The sequence below is a fragment of the Mobula birostris genome, chromosome 7, assembly GCF_030028105.1.
Source record: "Mobula birostris isolate sMobBir1 chromosome 7, sMobBir1.hap1, whole genome shotgun sequence".
NCBI classification, from domain to species: Eukaryota; Metazoa; Chordata; class Chondrichthyes; order Myliobatiformes; family Myliobatidae; genus Mobula; species Mobula birostris.
The window spans coordinates 43,248,884-43,266,908 of record NC_092376.1 but is presented as its reverse complement, the minus strand read 5'-3'; the positions used below and the strand labels follow the sequence as shown (position 1 = coordinate 43,266,908).

Here is an 18,025-nt window from a genome sequence, read left to right as displayed (position 1 = left end):
TTTGTCAGGCAAGATTTTGGCCTATTTTGCCATGTACATCCAAATACCCCAAAATCTCACCTTTAACAATCGACTCCAACATCTTCCTAATCACCAAGCCTAGCCTAACTGGCCTATCACTTCTTATCTTCTGTCTCCCTCACCCCTTGAAGAGTGGAACTGCATTTTCAATTTTCCAGTTCTCCGGAACCATGCCAGAATCCAGTGATTCCTGAAAGATCATTACTAATGCCTCCTCAATCTCTTCAGCCACCTCATTCAGATCCATGGGGGTTAGTCTATCTGGTCCAGACCTTTCAGCTTTCCAAGCACCTTTTCCCCAGTAACAGTATCTATGCTTACTTCTGCCTCCTAAAAACCTTGAACTTCTGGCATACTGCTAGTGTCTTCCGCAGTGAAAACTGATGCAAAATACTTATTCAGTTCATCTGCAATTTCCGTGTCCCCCATTATGACCTCTCCAGCACCATTTTCCAGTGGTTCCATATCTACTCTCACTTCTCTTTTACTCCTGGTATATCTGGAAAAACTTTTGATATCCCCTTTGATATTATGGCTAGCTTACCTTCATATTTCATCTTTTCCCTCCTTATGGCTTTTGTAGTTGACTTTTGTTGGTTTTTAATAGCTTCCCAATCCTCTAACTTCCCATTAATATTTACTCTATTATATTCCTTCTCTTTTGCTTTTATGTTGGTTTTAACTTCTCTCGTCAGCCACCGTTGTGTCGTCCTGCCTTTAGAATACATCTTCTTCTTTGGGATGTTTCTGTCCTGTGCCTTCTGAATTGCTCCAGTCATTGCTGCTCTGCCACCATTCTTGCTAATGTCCCCTTCCAATCTTCTCTCATGCCTCAGCAATTCCCTTTACTCCACTGTAATACTGATACATTCGACTTCAGCTTCTCTCTCTCTCTCTCAAATTGCAGGGTGAATTCTATCATATTATGATTACTGCCTCCTAAGGGTTCCTTTACTTTAAGCTCCCTCATCCAATCCAGTTCATTACTCAACACCCAGTCCAGAATTGCCATTTCCCTAGTGGGCTCAACCACAAGATGCTATAAAAATCATCTCATAGGCATGCTACAAATTCTCTCTCTTGGGATCCAAAATTAGCACCAACCTGATTTTCCCATATCTACCTGCATATTGAGATCCCCCATGACTACTGTAACATTGTCTTTTTGATATGCATTTTCTACTTCCCACTGTAATTTGTGGCTCACTTCCTGGCTACTGTTTGGAGGCTGTATATACCGTATCAGAGTCTTTTTACCCTTGCAGTTCCTTAACTCTACCCACAACAATTCTACATCTTCTGATCCTATGTCACCTCTTTCTAATGATTTGATTTCATTTTTTACCTACACAGCCACACCACTGTTGGCCAGAAAGAACTATGATATGCAAATCAGTGAATTTGAATAAATCAAGAACAGTGGAAGCAGGCAGCCCAATTGCCTTTATTCTTGCCATCAGCGAGGAGATATTGGGTGCCGTTTTATGAAAAGACTGTTCTCCATTCGATCCTGCGCAGTGCTCCTCCACACCCATACCAGATGTTGATGCAGTCTGTTAGAATGACCTCCATGGTACATCTGAAGAAATTTGCGATGGTCTTTGGAGACATACCAAATCTCTTCAAACTTCTAATGAAATATAGCCATTGTCATGCCTTCTTTGTAATTGCATCAATATGTTGGGGCCAAGAAAGATCCTCAGAGATGTTGCTCACCCTTTCCACTTCTGATCCTTCAGTGAGGACTGGTATGTGTTCCCTTGTCTTATCCTTTCTAAAGTCCATAATCAATTCTTTGGTCTTACTGACGTTAAAAGAAAGATTGTGGGTGTGACACCACTCAACCAGTTGATCTATCTTGCTCCTGTATGCCTTCATGTCACCGTCTGAAATTCTGCCAACAATATTTGTATCATTGGCAAATTGATAGACGGCATTTGAGCTGTGCCTAGCCACATAGTCATGGCTGTAGAGAGAGTAGAGCAGTGGGCTAAGCACACATCCTTGAGGTGTGCCAGTGTTGATTATCAGCGAGGTAAAGATGTTATTTCCAATCAACACAGACTGGTCTTCCAGTGAGGAAGTCAGGGATCAAGTTGCAGAGGGAGGTATAGAGGCTTAGGTTTGGAGCTTTTTGATCAGAACTGTAGGAATGACTGTGTTATATGTCGAGCTGTAGTGAAAAAACAGCAGCCTGATGTAAGTATTAGTATTGTCTAGGTAATCCAGGGCTGTGTGAAGAGCCAATGAGACCACATCTGCTATAGACCTATTGTGGCTATAGACCAATTGCAATGGGTCCAGGTCTTCACAGGAGTTGGTTCTAGCCATAACTAACCTCTCAAAGCACTTCAATACTGTAGATGTGAATGCCACTGGACAATAGTTGTTAAGTCATCTCATCCTGCTCTTCTTGGGCATTGGTGTGATTGTTGCCCTTTTGAAGCAGATGGGAACTGAGCAGAGTCGATGGCTGGATCAGCCACAATCTTATTGAATGGTGGAGCAGGCTCAAGAGGACAGATGACCTACTCCTACTCCTTTTTCTTATCTTCTTACCACACAAACATGTCAAAACTGTTACACGCCAAGCAACAACTTTACAAACTCCCATCTGTGTAACCATGCACCTCTGTAATACTCCCCTTCTTAAGCTTTGTACAAATGTACATTCCTCTAGGTTTGCTTTCATCCTGTCTTATAAATCTCTAAAACTTGAAGAGTTTTGAGTATTATCCACAACTTACATCATGAAACCCGTAGCTAATTACATTATACAAGGATTGTTCCTGAATTGCCAACAATAGCAGGGAAGGCAGTTATTTTGAGTGGTTGATTGCCTTTCTCTAAGCAACTTTATTTTTCTAAAAGAGTCTTAAGATCAATGGTTTTGAGTTAACTATCACTGAAATCTGCGCTACAATGTGAGAATGAGAAGTGCAAGATTTTCTGAGCATTGCTTTAATAATTTGAAGATCAGTTTTCCAAGGCAACTGCATAATCATTCTAACCAGATTGACAATAAATACGTATTAAAGGATCAGTGTCTGAAGGCATCTGCATAACCATTCTAACCACAATGATGATATACAAGATAATAATTTAATAGGAAGGATGAGGGGAGGCCTTTTTAGGAATACAGTACTTGGTCAAAATTGAAACCACAGGAATTAGTAATATATTCATTCCTATTTGTTGATCATACCCATCCAATCAAATGAATTTTTAACATACTATTATGCAAGTCTCATGATTTTACAAATCAATCTTTTCACTTCTAATTTGTAAACTGTGAAGCTGTCTCCAGTCCATGTAATTGGTCGTCAGTCTTTTTTGGTTTACTGTACCTTCAAAGAAATGTCAAGATAGAATGGATGTGGAGAGGATGTTTCTTATAGTGGAATGTCTTGGACCTGAGGACACAGCCTCAGAATACAAAGATGTATCTTTAGAACAGAGATAAGGTGGAACTTCTTTAGCTAGAGGGTAGTGATTCTGTGGAATTCATTTCAACAGATGGCTGTGAAGGCCAATTAAATGGTTATCTTTCAAGCAGATGTTGATAGGTTCTTGATTAGTATGAGCACCAAAGGTTACAAGAGAATGTGGTTGAGAGGGATAAAAAATCAGCCATGATGGAATGGTGGAGCAAACTCAGTGAGAAGAATGCCCTAATTCTGCTCCTATATTATATGGTCTTTTGCCAGTATTGCAATCAAGTTGGTTGGAAGTGCAGCTTGTTTTAAAGAGCAAATACTATTAGGACAAATTTGTCACATTTCATCACCTTTGCTTTCATACCAGTGGGCTCAACCCTCTTTTGATATCACACAGAGTGGATAGGAGTGGCTACAGACTATATTTGAGGATGATGAAATCACAGGAAGAAGCAGAGGTGGATCACCTAATTGCCACTTTCAGCTAAATATAGTAGCAAATGATCTACCTTTCCTTCAACATTCAAATACTGGGCTCTGCTACTGTTGAGGATATGGATGCCCTTGGAACCCCTTTCTCCCATTAATTGATAAGCTGTTAATCGACTTTCACAAATAGATGCGGTAGGATTACAGAGCTTTGATCTTACATTTGAATGTGAGATCAAGCTAAGACTGATTGATTAAGTGTGATTGGTTGTGGAGGCCAAGTCATTGAATATATTTAAAGCAGAGGTTGAGAGGTTCTCGATTAGATGGAGCATCAAAGGTCACAGGGAGAAGGCAGGAGAATGGGGTTGAGAGGGATAATAAATCAGCCATAATGGAATGGCAGAACAGCCTAATCTTTCTCCTGTGTCTTCTGGTCTTACCACCTAGCTCTGACTTTTACTTGTTACTTCAATTGTTCTGCATGCAAATGTTCTTGTATAGTCCTTTCATTTGGACTGGAGTTTTGCAATACCTGGACTGGAGTTACAGAAGAAGGGTCTGAGAAGGGCCAGAGCTAAGTGATAAGACCAGAAGACACAGGAGCAGAAATAGACCATTTGGCCCATCTAGTCATTGTTGAGTTGCCCATGTTAAGCACTATGTTAATGCAAGTTACTGTTGAAAAGTTAGAGGTCAAGTCTCAAGGTTGGCTAAGTATTAAAGAGTTGGGCCAGAAGGGCCTGTTGCCTTCTGAATCTTTAAAGATAAAATAATAAGAGCCAGGGTTAGTAATAAGGAACAAAATGGTATGTGAAACATCTATGCAATAAGGCTGTCTCCTTAAATATAGATGGTGAGCTTTGCTATTTTACACATTATTAGGGGTTACACAAAAATAAGTTTCTCAAATATTTATCTTGCTTGCTTATACACAAAAAAAATCAGTTGTTGATTCATATTTGCCTACATGTCACTCAATCTATAAGTTTAGAAAGTGAGAGAAACAAACACTGAAATTGGAATTGGAATTGTTTTATACATGATGCACATTTTGGTTTCAGGAATTCATTTCACATCACAAGAGACTCTGAACCCAAAACAAATAGGAAGCCAACCCAAAATTTCTAAATAATCTTTTATTCTTTCCAATTACGGAAGTTGGCCTTTTGCAAATTATTTGTCACAGAGAAGCTATAACACTTACCTTTGTGTTGAAGCAATCAGCATTCTGGGAAATCTTGTAAAGTTGTGGGAATCGCAGCATGTTGTCTTGGCTACAAGTCCTTTCAAAAATGCCCATTGTGAAGGGAGGTAAGGCAGTGAAAATCTGGAAAGATTTAAATGAAAATTACTTTAATGAATAATTAAAAAAATATTCCTGCAATGGTGTTCAGTGACTTCTTAAATTATTATACCACACACTGCGCAGTAAAATAAATGAAAGATTTAAAAACTTTTACAATGAAATATGCATCTGAACGCTATAATATGCAATGGTGCACTACACATACTCCATTAAAGCCAAGTTGAAATCTAAGTCATATGTATGAAGTACTTATGATGTCATTGGATATCTAAGTACTTCATGAAGAAGTGGGATACAATCCAGGATGAGACCAACTAGGAAAAACATCCGAAAATAAAGTTGCAAACAAGTGACTGAGAATGTTTTTGTCGTTGAAGAGGTAGTGCTTCAGAGAAAATAGCAAACATCAATATTTGCAATAATAAAAATTTGAATGCACACAGTATACAGAATAAGGTAGATGATTCATGCAACACAATTAGCAATTGGCAACAATGAGTCATGGCTCATAACCGGAAGCTTAACATCCAAGGATGCCCATTGTATTAAAAGGAGGCAGGCAGAGGACATGATTGGTAAAAAATGAAATCAAGTGCTCCGAAAGAGGTGACCTAGGATTGGAAGATGCAGAATGCGGGTAGAGTTAAGAAACTGTAAGGGAAGTATATATAGGGATCCAAATAGTAGCCAGGATGTATGGAGATAAAAGAGGCAATAAAAAAAGGGCAATGGTATGATAATCATGGGGGATTTCAATATGCAGGCGGATTGGGAAAATTAGCTTGGAGTTGGATCCCAAGAGAAGGAAATTGTAGAATGCCTACAAGATGGATTTTTAGAGCACCTTGTGGTTGAGCCTACCAGCAAAAAGGCAATTCTAGATTGGGTGTTGTATAATGAACCAGATTTGAATAGAGAACTTAGGGTAAAGGTACATTTAGGAGACAGTGATCATAATATGACTGTATTCATCTTGCACTCTAGGAGGGAGAAACTAAAATTGGATGGACAGTAGTGCTAGTCAGTTTGTGAATCTTGTAGAATTTTCTCTATTTCTGCATAAATATGACCTAAAATGTGATCATGGAAGAGGTGACCCTATGTCACCTCTTTCTAAAGATGCATTTCCATCTCTTACCAACAGTGTCACACCACCATTTATGCCTTCCTGCCTGTCCTTTTGATATAAAGTATATACTTTGATGTTAAGCTCCTAACTATGGCCTTCTTTCAGCCACGACACAGTGATGCCCACAATGTCGTACCGGCCAATCTCTAATTGCGCCATGAGTTTGTCCACCTTATTCTGGATGCTAAGCGTATTTAAATACAGCACCTTCAGTCCTGCATCTTTTGTCCTTTTAAGTGTTGTCTCTGTGGTTCATTTTAACTCTTTGCTCTGTTTGGATTTGTACCCAATTACTGGCTTGACCTTCCTTACATTTATGTTACTCCCATCATCTACTTGTTGGCTGCTAGCACATCCTCAGCTCTATCATACTGGTTCCCATCCACCAGTCATATTAATTTAAATCCCTCCCAACATCTGGGATACAATGTTGGCATTTATTTCAAGGGGAATAGAATATAAAAACAAGGAGATAATGCTGAGCCTTTATGAGACACTGGTCAGGCTGCACTTGGAGAATTGTCAACAGTTTGGGCCCCATATCTTAGGAAGGATATGTTGTCATTGGAGAGAGTCCAGAGGAGGTTCACGGGGATGGTTCTAGGAATGAAGGAGTTAACATATAAGAAACTTTTGGCAGCTTACTGGAATTGAGAGGGACATGGGGGGATCTCATTGAAACCTACCGAATGTTGAAAGGACTAGATAGGGTGGATGTGGAGAGGATGCTTCTTATGATGATGGTATCCACAACTAGAAGGCACAGCCTCAAAATTTAGGGGTGGCCCTTTAGAACAGAGGTAAGGAGGAATTTTTTTTAGCCAAAGAGTAGTGAATCTGTGGAATGCTCTGCCACAGACTGCAGTGGAGGCCAAGTCCGTGGGTATATTTAAGGCGAAAGTTGATATAGTTTCCTGATCTGTCAAGACATCAAAGGATATGGCGAGAAGGCAGGTGTAAGCAGTTGAATGGGAAATGGAATCAGCCATGATGAAATGGCAGAGCAAACTCGATCGGCTGAATGGCCTAATTCTGCTCCATGTCTTATGGTCTTATAGACTCCACCCCAGGGTTCTGAAAGAAAAAGCTTACTCTGACTCCCATTTCTTATGGAGGTCCAGAGTGCTTCTTTCATTCCACTAGATAAATGTTATTTCAGGGTTGCTACACCCACTTCTTCAAATTTAAGTTTAAACACGCAAGTTATGTAAGTCTGATAAAGCAGAAGCTGCTTTTTCAGATTCTAATTCATTTATTTATGACATAAATATTGAAACATGCAGTGAAATGCTTCCTTTGTGTTAACAACCTAAAGATGTGCTGAGGTCAGCCGCAAATGTCACCACACTTTCCTAAGCCAACCTAGTATGCCCACAAGCAATAGCAACAAAATTAAACAAAAAAAACCTAGCAAAATATGCCACTTTCCTCTCTCCCACCCACCCATCCTCTCACATAGAAGACAGGCTTCTGCATCAGGACAGGCTACCTCTGGACCTCTAACCTCTGGACACAACAGCCCATGGGCTTCAACCATTAGGTTTTCACTTTAGAACTGGCCAACTTTGGTCTTCAACCTTCAGGGTTTGATGTTTGGCATTGACTTCTTCACACAGAGAGTGGTGAATCTGTGGAATTCTCTGCCACAGGAAACAGTTGAGGCCAGTTCATTGGCTACATTTAAGAGGGAGTTAGATATGGCCCTTGTGGCTACGGGGATCAGGGGGTATGGAGGGAAGGCTGGGGCAGGGGTCTGATTTGGATGATCAGCCATGATCATAATAAATGGCGGTGCAGGCTCGAAGGGCCGAATGGCCTACTCCTGCACCTATTTTCTATGTTTCTATGTTTCTATGACTGTAGGACTTCCCGATAACAGAACTTTGAAGTCTGGGCCTTTAACTCCAGAATACCATGGGCCTCCAACCCCGGGACTCACCAACCTGGGGGGGATTATCTATGGCCTGGACTTGCAAACATGGGGCTTCTGACTTCCAGACATGCCAACATTGGGCTTCAGTTTCTGGGCTCACCAACTTTGGTCTTTGACCTTCAGTATTGACCCCAAAACTTGCCAATGACAGGGCCTCAAACAATGGACTTGCATGGACCTTTAATCCCAGAACTCGTCACCCTCAGGGTGGGGGGTGGAGGTCACGGGGGGGTTAGATGGTCTTCATCTTCAGTGCTTGCCAACCCGACATCCATCCATGGGGTTCACTGGCTTTCTACTGTGGAGAGCTCCAACCTGCATTCTAGGTCCTTTCCCTGACTTTCCTTGATATCTAACTCGCCTTATCCCTGCTGCTAGCTCCCTGCACTACCACCCAAACCATCCCTACGAACCCAAGAAGCAACGACCTTGATGGACATCATAGCTCAGCGCTATCTTGACTGGAAATTTTTGAAACGATCCATAGTGAAGAAATAGGAATACTGAGTTCATATGTACTTACTACATTATAGAGGCTGATACACCATCGCTCAAAGAGAATCTGTCCTGAAAATCCATTGACAAATGCAAACCAAAGCTATAACATAAAAAGAAAGTCAACAGTTTATTCCTGAATGAACCATTCAGCATGAATGAGTTAACAGATGCGTACAAACAGAAACTTAGAAAACAGGACACGCTATTAGTTAAAACCTTCTTACCCATTGTTCGATAAAAGATTTCAATCCCAACTAAACACATGCACTTCCTTCTCTTTTTTTTTGTTTAAAAAGGAAAGTCACTAGCTACAGCAGGCATCTTTTCCTTTGTTGAAGAAAGGTAATAGGGATAATCTTGGTATTTATAGACCAGAGAGTCTTACATTACTGGTGGGCAAACTATTGGAGAGGATTTTTATCAACAGGATTTCTGAATATTTGGAGAAGGATAATCTGATTAAGGATAGTCAACAAGGCTCTGGTCAGATCTCACAAGCCTGTCGGAACTCTTTGAGGAAGTGATAAACATATTGATGAAGGCAGAGCAGTGATGTGGCGCACAGTACAAATTAAAACTGCAATTAATTTACTTGTACTCTGGAAAGCAGTGCAAACAAACAATTTTTTTTAATATCACTATTATGAATCCTGGATTGACGAGTGCAATCAGTGTTACATTTAATCCATTTAGTGTTGTGTATGTTAATAGCAGGATCTCCTTTAACATCCCTCATGTTGCATTGGTGTTGGTGCCATGTTTTGCATTTTCATTTTTAATTTAGCAAGTTCTGGGTACGAACTCATAGAAACATAGAAAACCTACAGCACAATACAGGGCTTTCAGCCCACAAAGTTGTGCCGAACATGTCCCTACCTTAGAAATTACTAGGCTTACCCATAGCCCTCTATTTCTCCAAGCACCATGTACCTATCCAAAATTCTCTTAAAAGACCTTCTCATATCCACCTCCACCACCGTTGCCTGCAGCCCATTCCACGGACTCACCACTCTCTGCGTAAAAAACTTACCCCTGACATCTCCTCTGTACTTACTCCCCAGCACCTTGTGTCCTCTTGTGGCAACCATTTCAGCCCTGGGAAAAAGCCTCTGACTATTCTCACTATCAATGCCTCTCATCATCTAAAACACCTCCATTAGGTCACTTCTCATCCTTCGTTGCTCCAAGGAGAAAAGGCCGAGTTCGCTCAACCTGTTTCCATAAGGCAAGCTCCCCAATCCAGGCAACATCCTTGTAAATCTCCTCTGCACCCTTTCTATGGCTGCCACATCCTTCCTGTAGTGAGGCGACCAGAACTGAGCACAGTATTCCAAGTGGGGTCTGACCGGGGTCCTATATAGCTGCAACATTACCTCTCAGCTCCTAAATTCAATTCCGCAATTAATGAAGCCCAATACACCATATGCCTACTTAACCACAGAGTCAACCTGCGCAGCTGTTTTGAGCATCCTATGGACTCAGACCCCAAGATCCCTCTGATCCTCCACACTGCCAAGAGTCTTACTATTAATAGTATATTCTGCCATCATACTTGACCTACCAAAATTAACCACTTCACACTTATCTGGGTTGAACTCCATCTGCCACTTCTCAGCCCAGTTTTGCATCCTATCAATGTCCCGCTGTAACCTCTGACAGCCCTCCACACTATCCACAACACCCCCAACCTTTGTGTCATCAGCAAACTTACTAACCAATCCCTCCATTTCCTCATCCAGGTCATTTATAAAAATCACGAAGAGTAAGGGTCCCAGAACAGATCCCTGAGGCACACCACTGGTCACCGACCTTCATGAAGAATATGACCCGTCTACAACCACTCTTTGCCTTCTGTGGGCAAGCCAGTTCTGGATCCACAAAGCAATGTCCCCTTGGATCCCATGCCTCCTTATTTTCTCAATAAGCCTTGCATGGGGTACCTTATCAAATGCCTTGCTGAAATCCATATACACTACATCTACTGCTCCACCTTCATCAATGTGTTTAGTTACATCCTCAAAAAATTCAATCAGGCTTGTAAGGCATGACCTGCCCTTGACAAAGTCATGCTGACTATTCCTAATCATATTATACCTCTCCAAATGTTCATAAATCCTGTCTCTCAGGATCTTCTCCATCAACTTACCAACCACTGAGCTAAGACTCACTGGTCTATAATTTCCAGGGCTATCTCTACTCCCTTTCTTGAATAAAGTAACAATATCCACAACCCTCCAATCCTCCGGAACCTCTCCTGTTCCCATTGATGATTCAAAGATCATTTGCCACATTTCTTCCATACTTTTCCCTGAGAACATCTGTTCCCAATTTAAGCTTCCAATTTCCTGCCTGATAGCCTCATAATTCCCCTTACTCCAATTAAACGCTTTTCTAACTTGTCTGTTCCTATCTCTCTCCAATGCTATTTGTAAAGGAGATAGAATTATGATCGCTATTGTAAAGGAGATAGAATTATGATCACTATCTCCAAAATGCTCTCCCTCTGAGAGATCTGACACCTGACCAGGTTCATTTCCCAGAACCAAATCAAGTATAGACTCTCTTCTTGTCGGCTTATCTACATATTGTGTCAAGAAACCTTCCTGAACACATCTAACAAACTCCACCCCATCTAAACCCCTTGCTCTAGGGAGATGCCAATCAATATTTGGGAAATTAAAATCTCCCATCACGACAACTCTGTTATTATTACACCTTTCCAGGCTCTGTTTCCCTAGCTGCTTCTCGATATCCCTGTTACTATTAGGCGGCCTATAAAGAACACCAAGTTTATTCACCCCTCTCTGTTCCTAACCTCCACTCACAGAGACTGTGTAGACAACTCCTCCATGGCGTCCACCTTTTCTGCAGCCATGACACTATCTCTGATCAACAGTGCCACGCCCCCACCTCTTTTGCTTCCCTCCTTGTCCTTTCTGAAACATCCAAGACCCGGCACTTGAAGTAACCATTCCTGTCCCTGAGCCATCCAAGTCTCTGTAATGGCCACCACATCATAGCTCCAAGTACTGATCCATGCTCAAAGCTCATCCGCTTTGTTCACAACACCCCTTGCGTTAAAATAGACACATCTCAAACCGTCCGTCTGAGCACATCCCTTCTCTATCACCTGCCTATCCCTCTCTCACTGTCTCCAAGTTTTCTCTATTTGTGAGCCGACCGCCTCTTCCCCAGTCTCTTCAGTTCTGTTCCACCCCCAACAACCCCCCACCTCCCCGATATTTCCTGCCTTAGCTCAAAGTAATCTCGTGGTTTAGTAGGGCTGCAAGGAATAGTTGCAGTGGCAGCAATACCAATACATTCATTCTATCATGGAGAGTGAATATCCCTTGACATAATCTGAAGAACACGACAAAAATTTTCCAGGGACTTGGTTAATGCTATTCCATCAATGAAAAACTATAAATTAATAAATGAACTCATGATTCATCACATAATTGATTGGTGAACACTACTATTGCAAAATGGCCACCATTTCTACCTTCACAAACACAGCCATAGGTCTTTAAGGCTTACGTGCAAGATTTGTGCTTCAATGTAACTGACCTCTATATCAATATAAGCAAAAACAATATCAATGTAAATATACAATGAACTCAAGACTCAAACTTCTGTATGAGTCTCAAGGTTAATATAGATGCCAATGAATGCATTTCAGAATCAGAATCAGGTTTATTAACACTGGCATGTGACATGAAATTTGTTTACTTAGGAGCAGCAGTTCAATGCAATAAATAATCTAGCAGAGAGAGAGAGAGAAAAAATAATAATAAAATAAAATAAAATATAATAAATAAACAAGTAAATAAATTACATATATTAAATAGATTATTAAAAAATGTGCAAAAACAGAAATACTGTATATTAAAATAAGTGAGGTAGTGTGCAAAGCTTCAAAGTCCATTTAGGAACCGGATGGCAGAGGGGAAGAAGCTGTTCCTGAATCGCCGAGTGTGTGCCTTCAGGCTTCTGTATCTCCTACCTGATGGTAACAGTGAGAAAAGGGCATGCCCTGGATGCTGGAGGTCTTTAATAATGGACACTGCCTTTCTGAGACACTGCTTCCTAAAGATGTCCTGGATACTTTTTAGGCTAGTACCCAAGATGGAGCTGACTAGATTTACAACCTTCTGCAGCTTCTTTCGGTCCTGTGCAGTACCAGACAGTTATGCAGCCTGTCAGAATGCTCTCCACAATGCAACCACAGAAGTTCTTGAGCGTACTTGTTGATATACCAAATCGCTTCAAACTTCTAATGAAGTATAGCTGCTGTCTTGCCTGCTTTATGACTACATCAATATGCTGGGACCAGGTTAGATCCTCAGAGATCTTGACACCCAGGAACTTGAAACTGCTCACTCTCTCTACTTCTGATCCCTCTATGAGGATTGGTATGTGTTCTTTCGTCTTACCCTTCCTGAAGTCCACAATCAGCTCTTTCGTCTTACTGACGTTGAGTGCCAGGTTGTTGCTGCGGCACCATTCCACTAGTTGGCATATCTCACTCCTGTACGTCTTCTCGTCACCACCTGAGATTCTACCAACAATGGTTGTATCGCCAGCAAATTTGTAGAAAATTTCACTTCTTAGGGTTACCATTAGTTCCTCTGCCCTTTTAATGGACCTCAAAAGGATTAAATCTGCTATGGAAATCTCAGAATGATATTTAAAGTCTGCTAAAATTAGCTACTTTGGACATAAGTTAAATAGTAATTTGGTCAGGGTGTATTTTTTCTATAAACCATATTTTTCAGTAATGGCAGGGTACAAGGAGAATTCCCTGTCCTGGAATTTTAAGGTTTACATTTTTGTACATTCACTTCAATTCAGCCAAGTAATTTGAACTGTTTTTATACACACTGGAAACAGTCTGCATGATCAGTACAAACTCACCATAACTCTATAAATAATGAGCAACAGATTTGACAGCTTGGGAAAAATCTAGCCAGCAGCTACTGCCTTTTGATTAATGCTGTTATTGGCATGCTTGACAGTGGACATCAGTTATATAGATGGGAGCTTTCACTCTGCTATATGTCACAAAATAGACTTGTCAAACATGCACATATTACTACAGAACAAAGAATCGCATCAGCCACTTCGAGGGTGAGAAACAAAAACAGGCAACAGCAATCAATCCTTAACAGTGAACTCAATTCATAGTAGCCAGGTTTTATGTAGCAGCCATCACCTCCAGCAAGTGACACATCTTTATGGGACTCCTGAAACTTAACTGTTGCAGAAGATTGAGAAAAGAGCCACCATATTCCCTTCCTCCAGCTCATTTCAATCTAAAGGCAGGTTTTTTGACTAAGCCAAGGTTGTGGCAAAGTTTATGCCATGTCCCCACTCAATATAATCTATGCAAAGTGCTCAGTGCATTAATGGGGCGTTAAAATTAGGCTGTTTCAGGTATGCAGATTGAAAAGAAATGATTCATGGCAGTATGTAGAGTTCACCTGTCAAATATTTCTGCTTCAATTTGTAGCTTTAAAAACTAATTAATTTACTCATCTGCAATTTACAAAGCATGTCAAATTGAAAATTATTGATTGTATATGCTGATCCAACATCAATGATCATATTTGAAACATTTTGTTGTAACTTGATTCTCTGTTGTGCAAAAATTACTCAGGTCAGATGGCATAAGAGAGTGAGCTCATATACAGAAAAGAGTTTTCATTTGTATTGTGTCTTAACTTACTGTCCATTATGCCACTGGCGTTTAGAATAGCAATGAAGGTCCTCCATCTCTGGTAGTGTTCAGGGATACCTTCATCATGTCAGTAGCTTCCTCTAAGTTTTCACTACTGTCAGTCATCCAAGTCCCAGGTGGAGACTCAGGAATACAATCACAAACAAATGTAGAGGATTCTTCATTGCTGTTTCTGTAACAGTTTTGTTTTACCAGTCAAGGTTGTTAGCCCTGAGCTGCACCCCTGAATCTGGAGACTGGTGGACACCAAATATTTTGACTTGAAATATAATTATTATTTTATGGTCAGCAGATGCATGAAACCCCAGCAAAACAGGACACTGCCATTGGATTCAATGCAAAGTTCAATGTCGTGCAGAATAAAAGTTGCATCAGTCACTCAGCAGTCACTGGTTTTAGAACAATGGGACTGTTCTACAGTCTAAGAGTGGCTTAATGCTGCCAGTTCAGCTCAGAAGCACAACCACATCCAGTGTAATTTAGCCCAATATAGAACATTTTCTGGGAGATGTTAATCCCAACAAAAATGAATGAGAGATCTCAAGACAATATGACTGCAAGATTAAGAACATGTGTGTATGGATTATATTGCGTGGATCGTTAGAGAGAAAGTCAAGGCATGGAAGAGAAGGGAGTAAGGGGAATGTTCAGATAGAGCCTTTGACTTTTGAGAGATGAGGAATTGCTCATCGCTGAAGTTGAAAGTGTTGGGACTAAGATGATGATGCTTGGAAGAGATCAAGATGGAAGTCATGATAGAGGATGAGTAAACATGAGGATAAGCAAACTGAGTGCACATGTCGGGCACTTTTATTTTGAGATCCTATTATATTTTGAAGTTTCCAACAATGAACATACTGAATGCATCACAATTAAAAGCAAGTATTTTTCACTTGAAATCCAATGAATGTTATATACTAATCATTTGTTAAAAAATCCATAAAACAATTAATTTTAAAAAAAGAGAAATGGAACTGCAAGGGAAAAGATAAAAGATGGAGGAAGTTACAAGTTCATCAAAGCTCATATGAATAAAGTAAAGTGTAACCATCTGACCTGATAGAAGCTTACATTCAATTCTTCCAAGCCCACCACTACTTTAAAAATTCGAACTTTAAAGTAAATACAAATTTAACTGGTGTAATCATGCCATGTTTTGACTGTTCCTTTGAATTCTGCAGCTCTGTTTGTTATTCACTGCTGCTAAAATATAAAATCAGAGGAGCAACATTTTAATATGGTGAAAGGAGATGGTTGGGTAGATTATTCAAAAAACCTTCAAAATGTCACAAGATCATGCATTTACTGTAGGTACTAAGTGCTTCTAGTAAAATAAATTCAAATTGCTCTTGTGGAAAATTAAGTGGTTATCCTTCAAAGTACAGAAATGCGATGCATTTTTTTTCTTACTAAGAAAGGTAAGTGAAGTCACAGTCAAGATCTAATGATGCAAACAATCCTGCCAAAGATTTGTAAACTTAACCTTGACCATTACTTCATTGACATTAAGTCTTCAGATAGCAGCTGAAAAATAATCCTAGTCTAACTACAGAGAAGCTTAAATACATCCGACATTAGACTTACTTCTGAAATGTGCTTTTAAATTTTTGTGGCTTATTTTTGGCCAAAGCAGACAAAATTACGATTTTTGTTTCTGGAATTTATAAAGGTGGATAAATGGGGAAAATATATGGTCTTAGTTTATGGAAAATGCTGACAAGGGAACATTTATTGCTCCTGTTCTGTTGTCATAAGGCATCAAGAGTCAATAGACCACAGTGTGGTACCGAAGCTCCATGTAGGCTACACTAATTGGGAGTGTGCTTGTTTCAATATCAAATGGGCATTGATGAAGCAGTTGGATTTTATGACAATCCACTAAATTTCATATTAGTAAAGCCCACTGCCTACCAGATTTATTAAATTCAAATCTGCAATTAACTTACGAATATAGCTAACAATAATTGATATTTTAACTTCTAGCAAAATCTGAACTTGAATATTGGAACGTACAATTTTTAAATTAGTATATTAGGACTGTGCCAAGATATAGGACTATATTAATAAACTTGCAGAATTGGTGCATTATAGACAAATTAACATCAACAAAAATAAGCTTCATAATTTTGATAAGTACAAGGTTGTCCTTAATAAGGGGCCAAATTTAAGCCCCAGAAATCGGTGGGATTGAGCAAGATGATTTACAAAATAAAAACCTAAGCTATCAATCAAACCCCTTCACATACTTCCAGTTTTAATGGAGGGAAGGCAATCGGCTTAGTCTCAGAAGATTATCCACAGAGTTTTTAAAATCAGCCTGCGTAGTACAAACTTGTATCATTGTCCAAATCTAATCCTAACCAACTCTGCTTCCAAGCCTTAGCATCTAAAGTGCAATGGTGAAAGCTGCTTCCTCAAAGTTCCTCAATCTAATCTGCTTCCCTTTCCGTGATCCGATTCCTCAAGATGTCACTGACTGTTCCCATAATCCAGCAATAAGCAACTACCTTCACGTCCTCCTATCACCCACACCAATCTCCTTTGTCTGACCTCAATGATAGGATGTACAGAGGCTTCCACAGGTGCTGCTGGGTGGTGGGGACAAAAAAAAAAACAATATATATCCAATAATATATCCAAGAGGTACAAGAAACTGCAGATACTGAAATCTGGAGCAAACAAAAACTGCTGGAGGAAGTCAGTGGCTCAAGCAACATCTGTTGGGGCAAAGAAACAGTCTACATTCTGGGTCAGAAATCTGTATTAGGGCACTGCATCAGGAGTAACATCTCCAAAGCCACTATGGAGAAATTCTCATCTCTTGAGATGTGGTTAAAGTGTGGAATCCTTAAGAAGAAGTTGAGATGAATAGCTCAATGTACTTAAGTGCAAGTTGGATAATCAATTGAGAGGGAACTAGGTAGAAGGCAACATTTCTTTGGGTGAAAATGAGGAGAAGCAGAAACAGGTTGGGACAGGTCACAAATACTGGCATAGACTTGTTAAACAAAATATCTTGTTTCCATTCCATAAAAAACAATGTATTATTTTGTAATTCTGGTTAAATGCAAAGCAGCCTTAGGACAGATCATAATTGCAGCTATACAACTCTGAAGTAAGTTTGACTCTATTTCTCAATTCTAGTCCTTTTGCTCATATCAAAAATGTCAATGCTACTGAGATATGATATCTATAAAGGGTTAGATTTAGATAATTTTCAACGTGCAAAGCAACAAGATGATTTTAACCAGATTATAGGTCTTCAATGATGCAATTTATCATCAATTGTCCTGTCAAAAGCTTTTCTTGATAGAGACAGCACATGTGAAACACTTTTTTTGGATGCATAATTGCATGAAAATCATTTTCAGAGACTTTCCTTTGACAAACATATTTCATACATGTGGGTATGACCAAAAGATTGCCTGACACACACTAAATAAGAAAAAATTGTCCATAAAAAGCATAAACTCTTGTCAAAGCATCAGAGCATCACAATCATCTGGACCTGCAGAACCATGAAAAGACAGTA

At 39.9% G+C, this 18,025-nt stretch overlaps 1 protein-coding gene across 6 annotated transcripts in view; it reads right to left on the bottom strand.

Annotated features, from left to right (window-relative positions):
* The window catches only part of atp8a2 (ATPase phospholipid transporting 8A2), a 510,439-nt gene that overhangs the window by 82,207 nt on the left and 410,207 nt on the right, over positions 1-18,025 (bottom strand). For all 6 annotated transcript variants that reach the window (XR_011886570.1, XM_072263012.1, XM_072263011.1 and 3 more), the window contains 2 exons: positions 8,782-8,856; positions 5,095-5,217 (listed from right to left, as the gene is read on the bottom strand). Coding sequence is in view for 5 of the 6 variants with exons in the window: in XM_072263012.1 (XP_072119113.1) it covers positions 5,095-5,217; positions 8,782-8,856 (198 nt within the window). In the remaining variant the exon portion in view is untranslated. The remainder of the gene's footprint in view (positions 1-5,094; positions 5,218-8,781; positions 8,857-18,025) is intronic.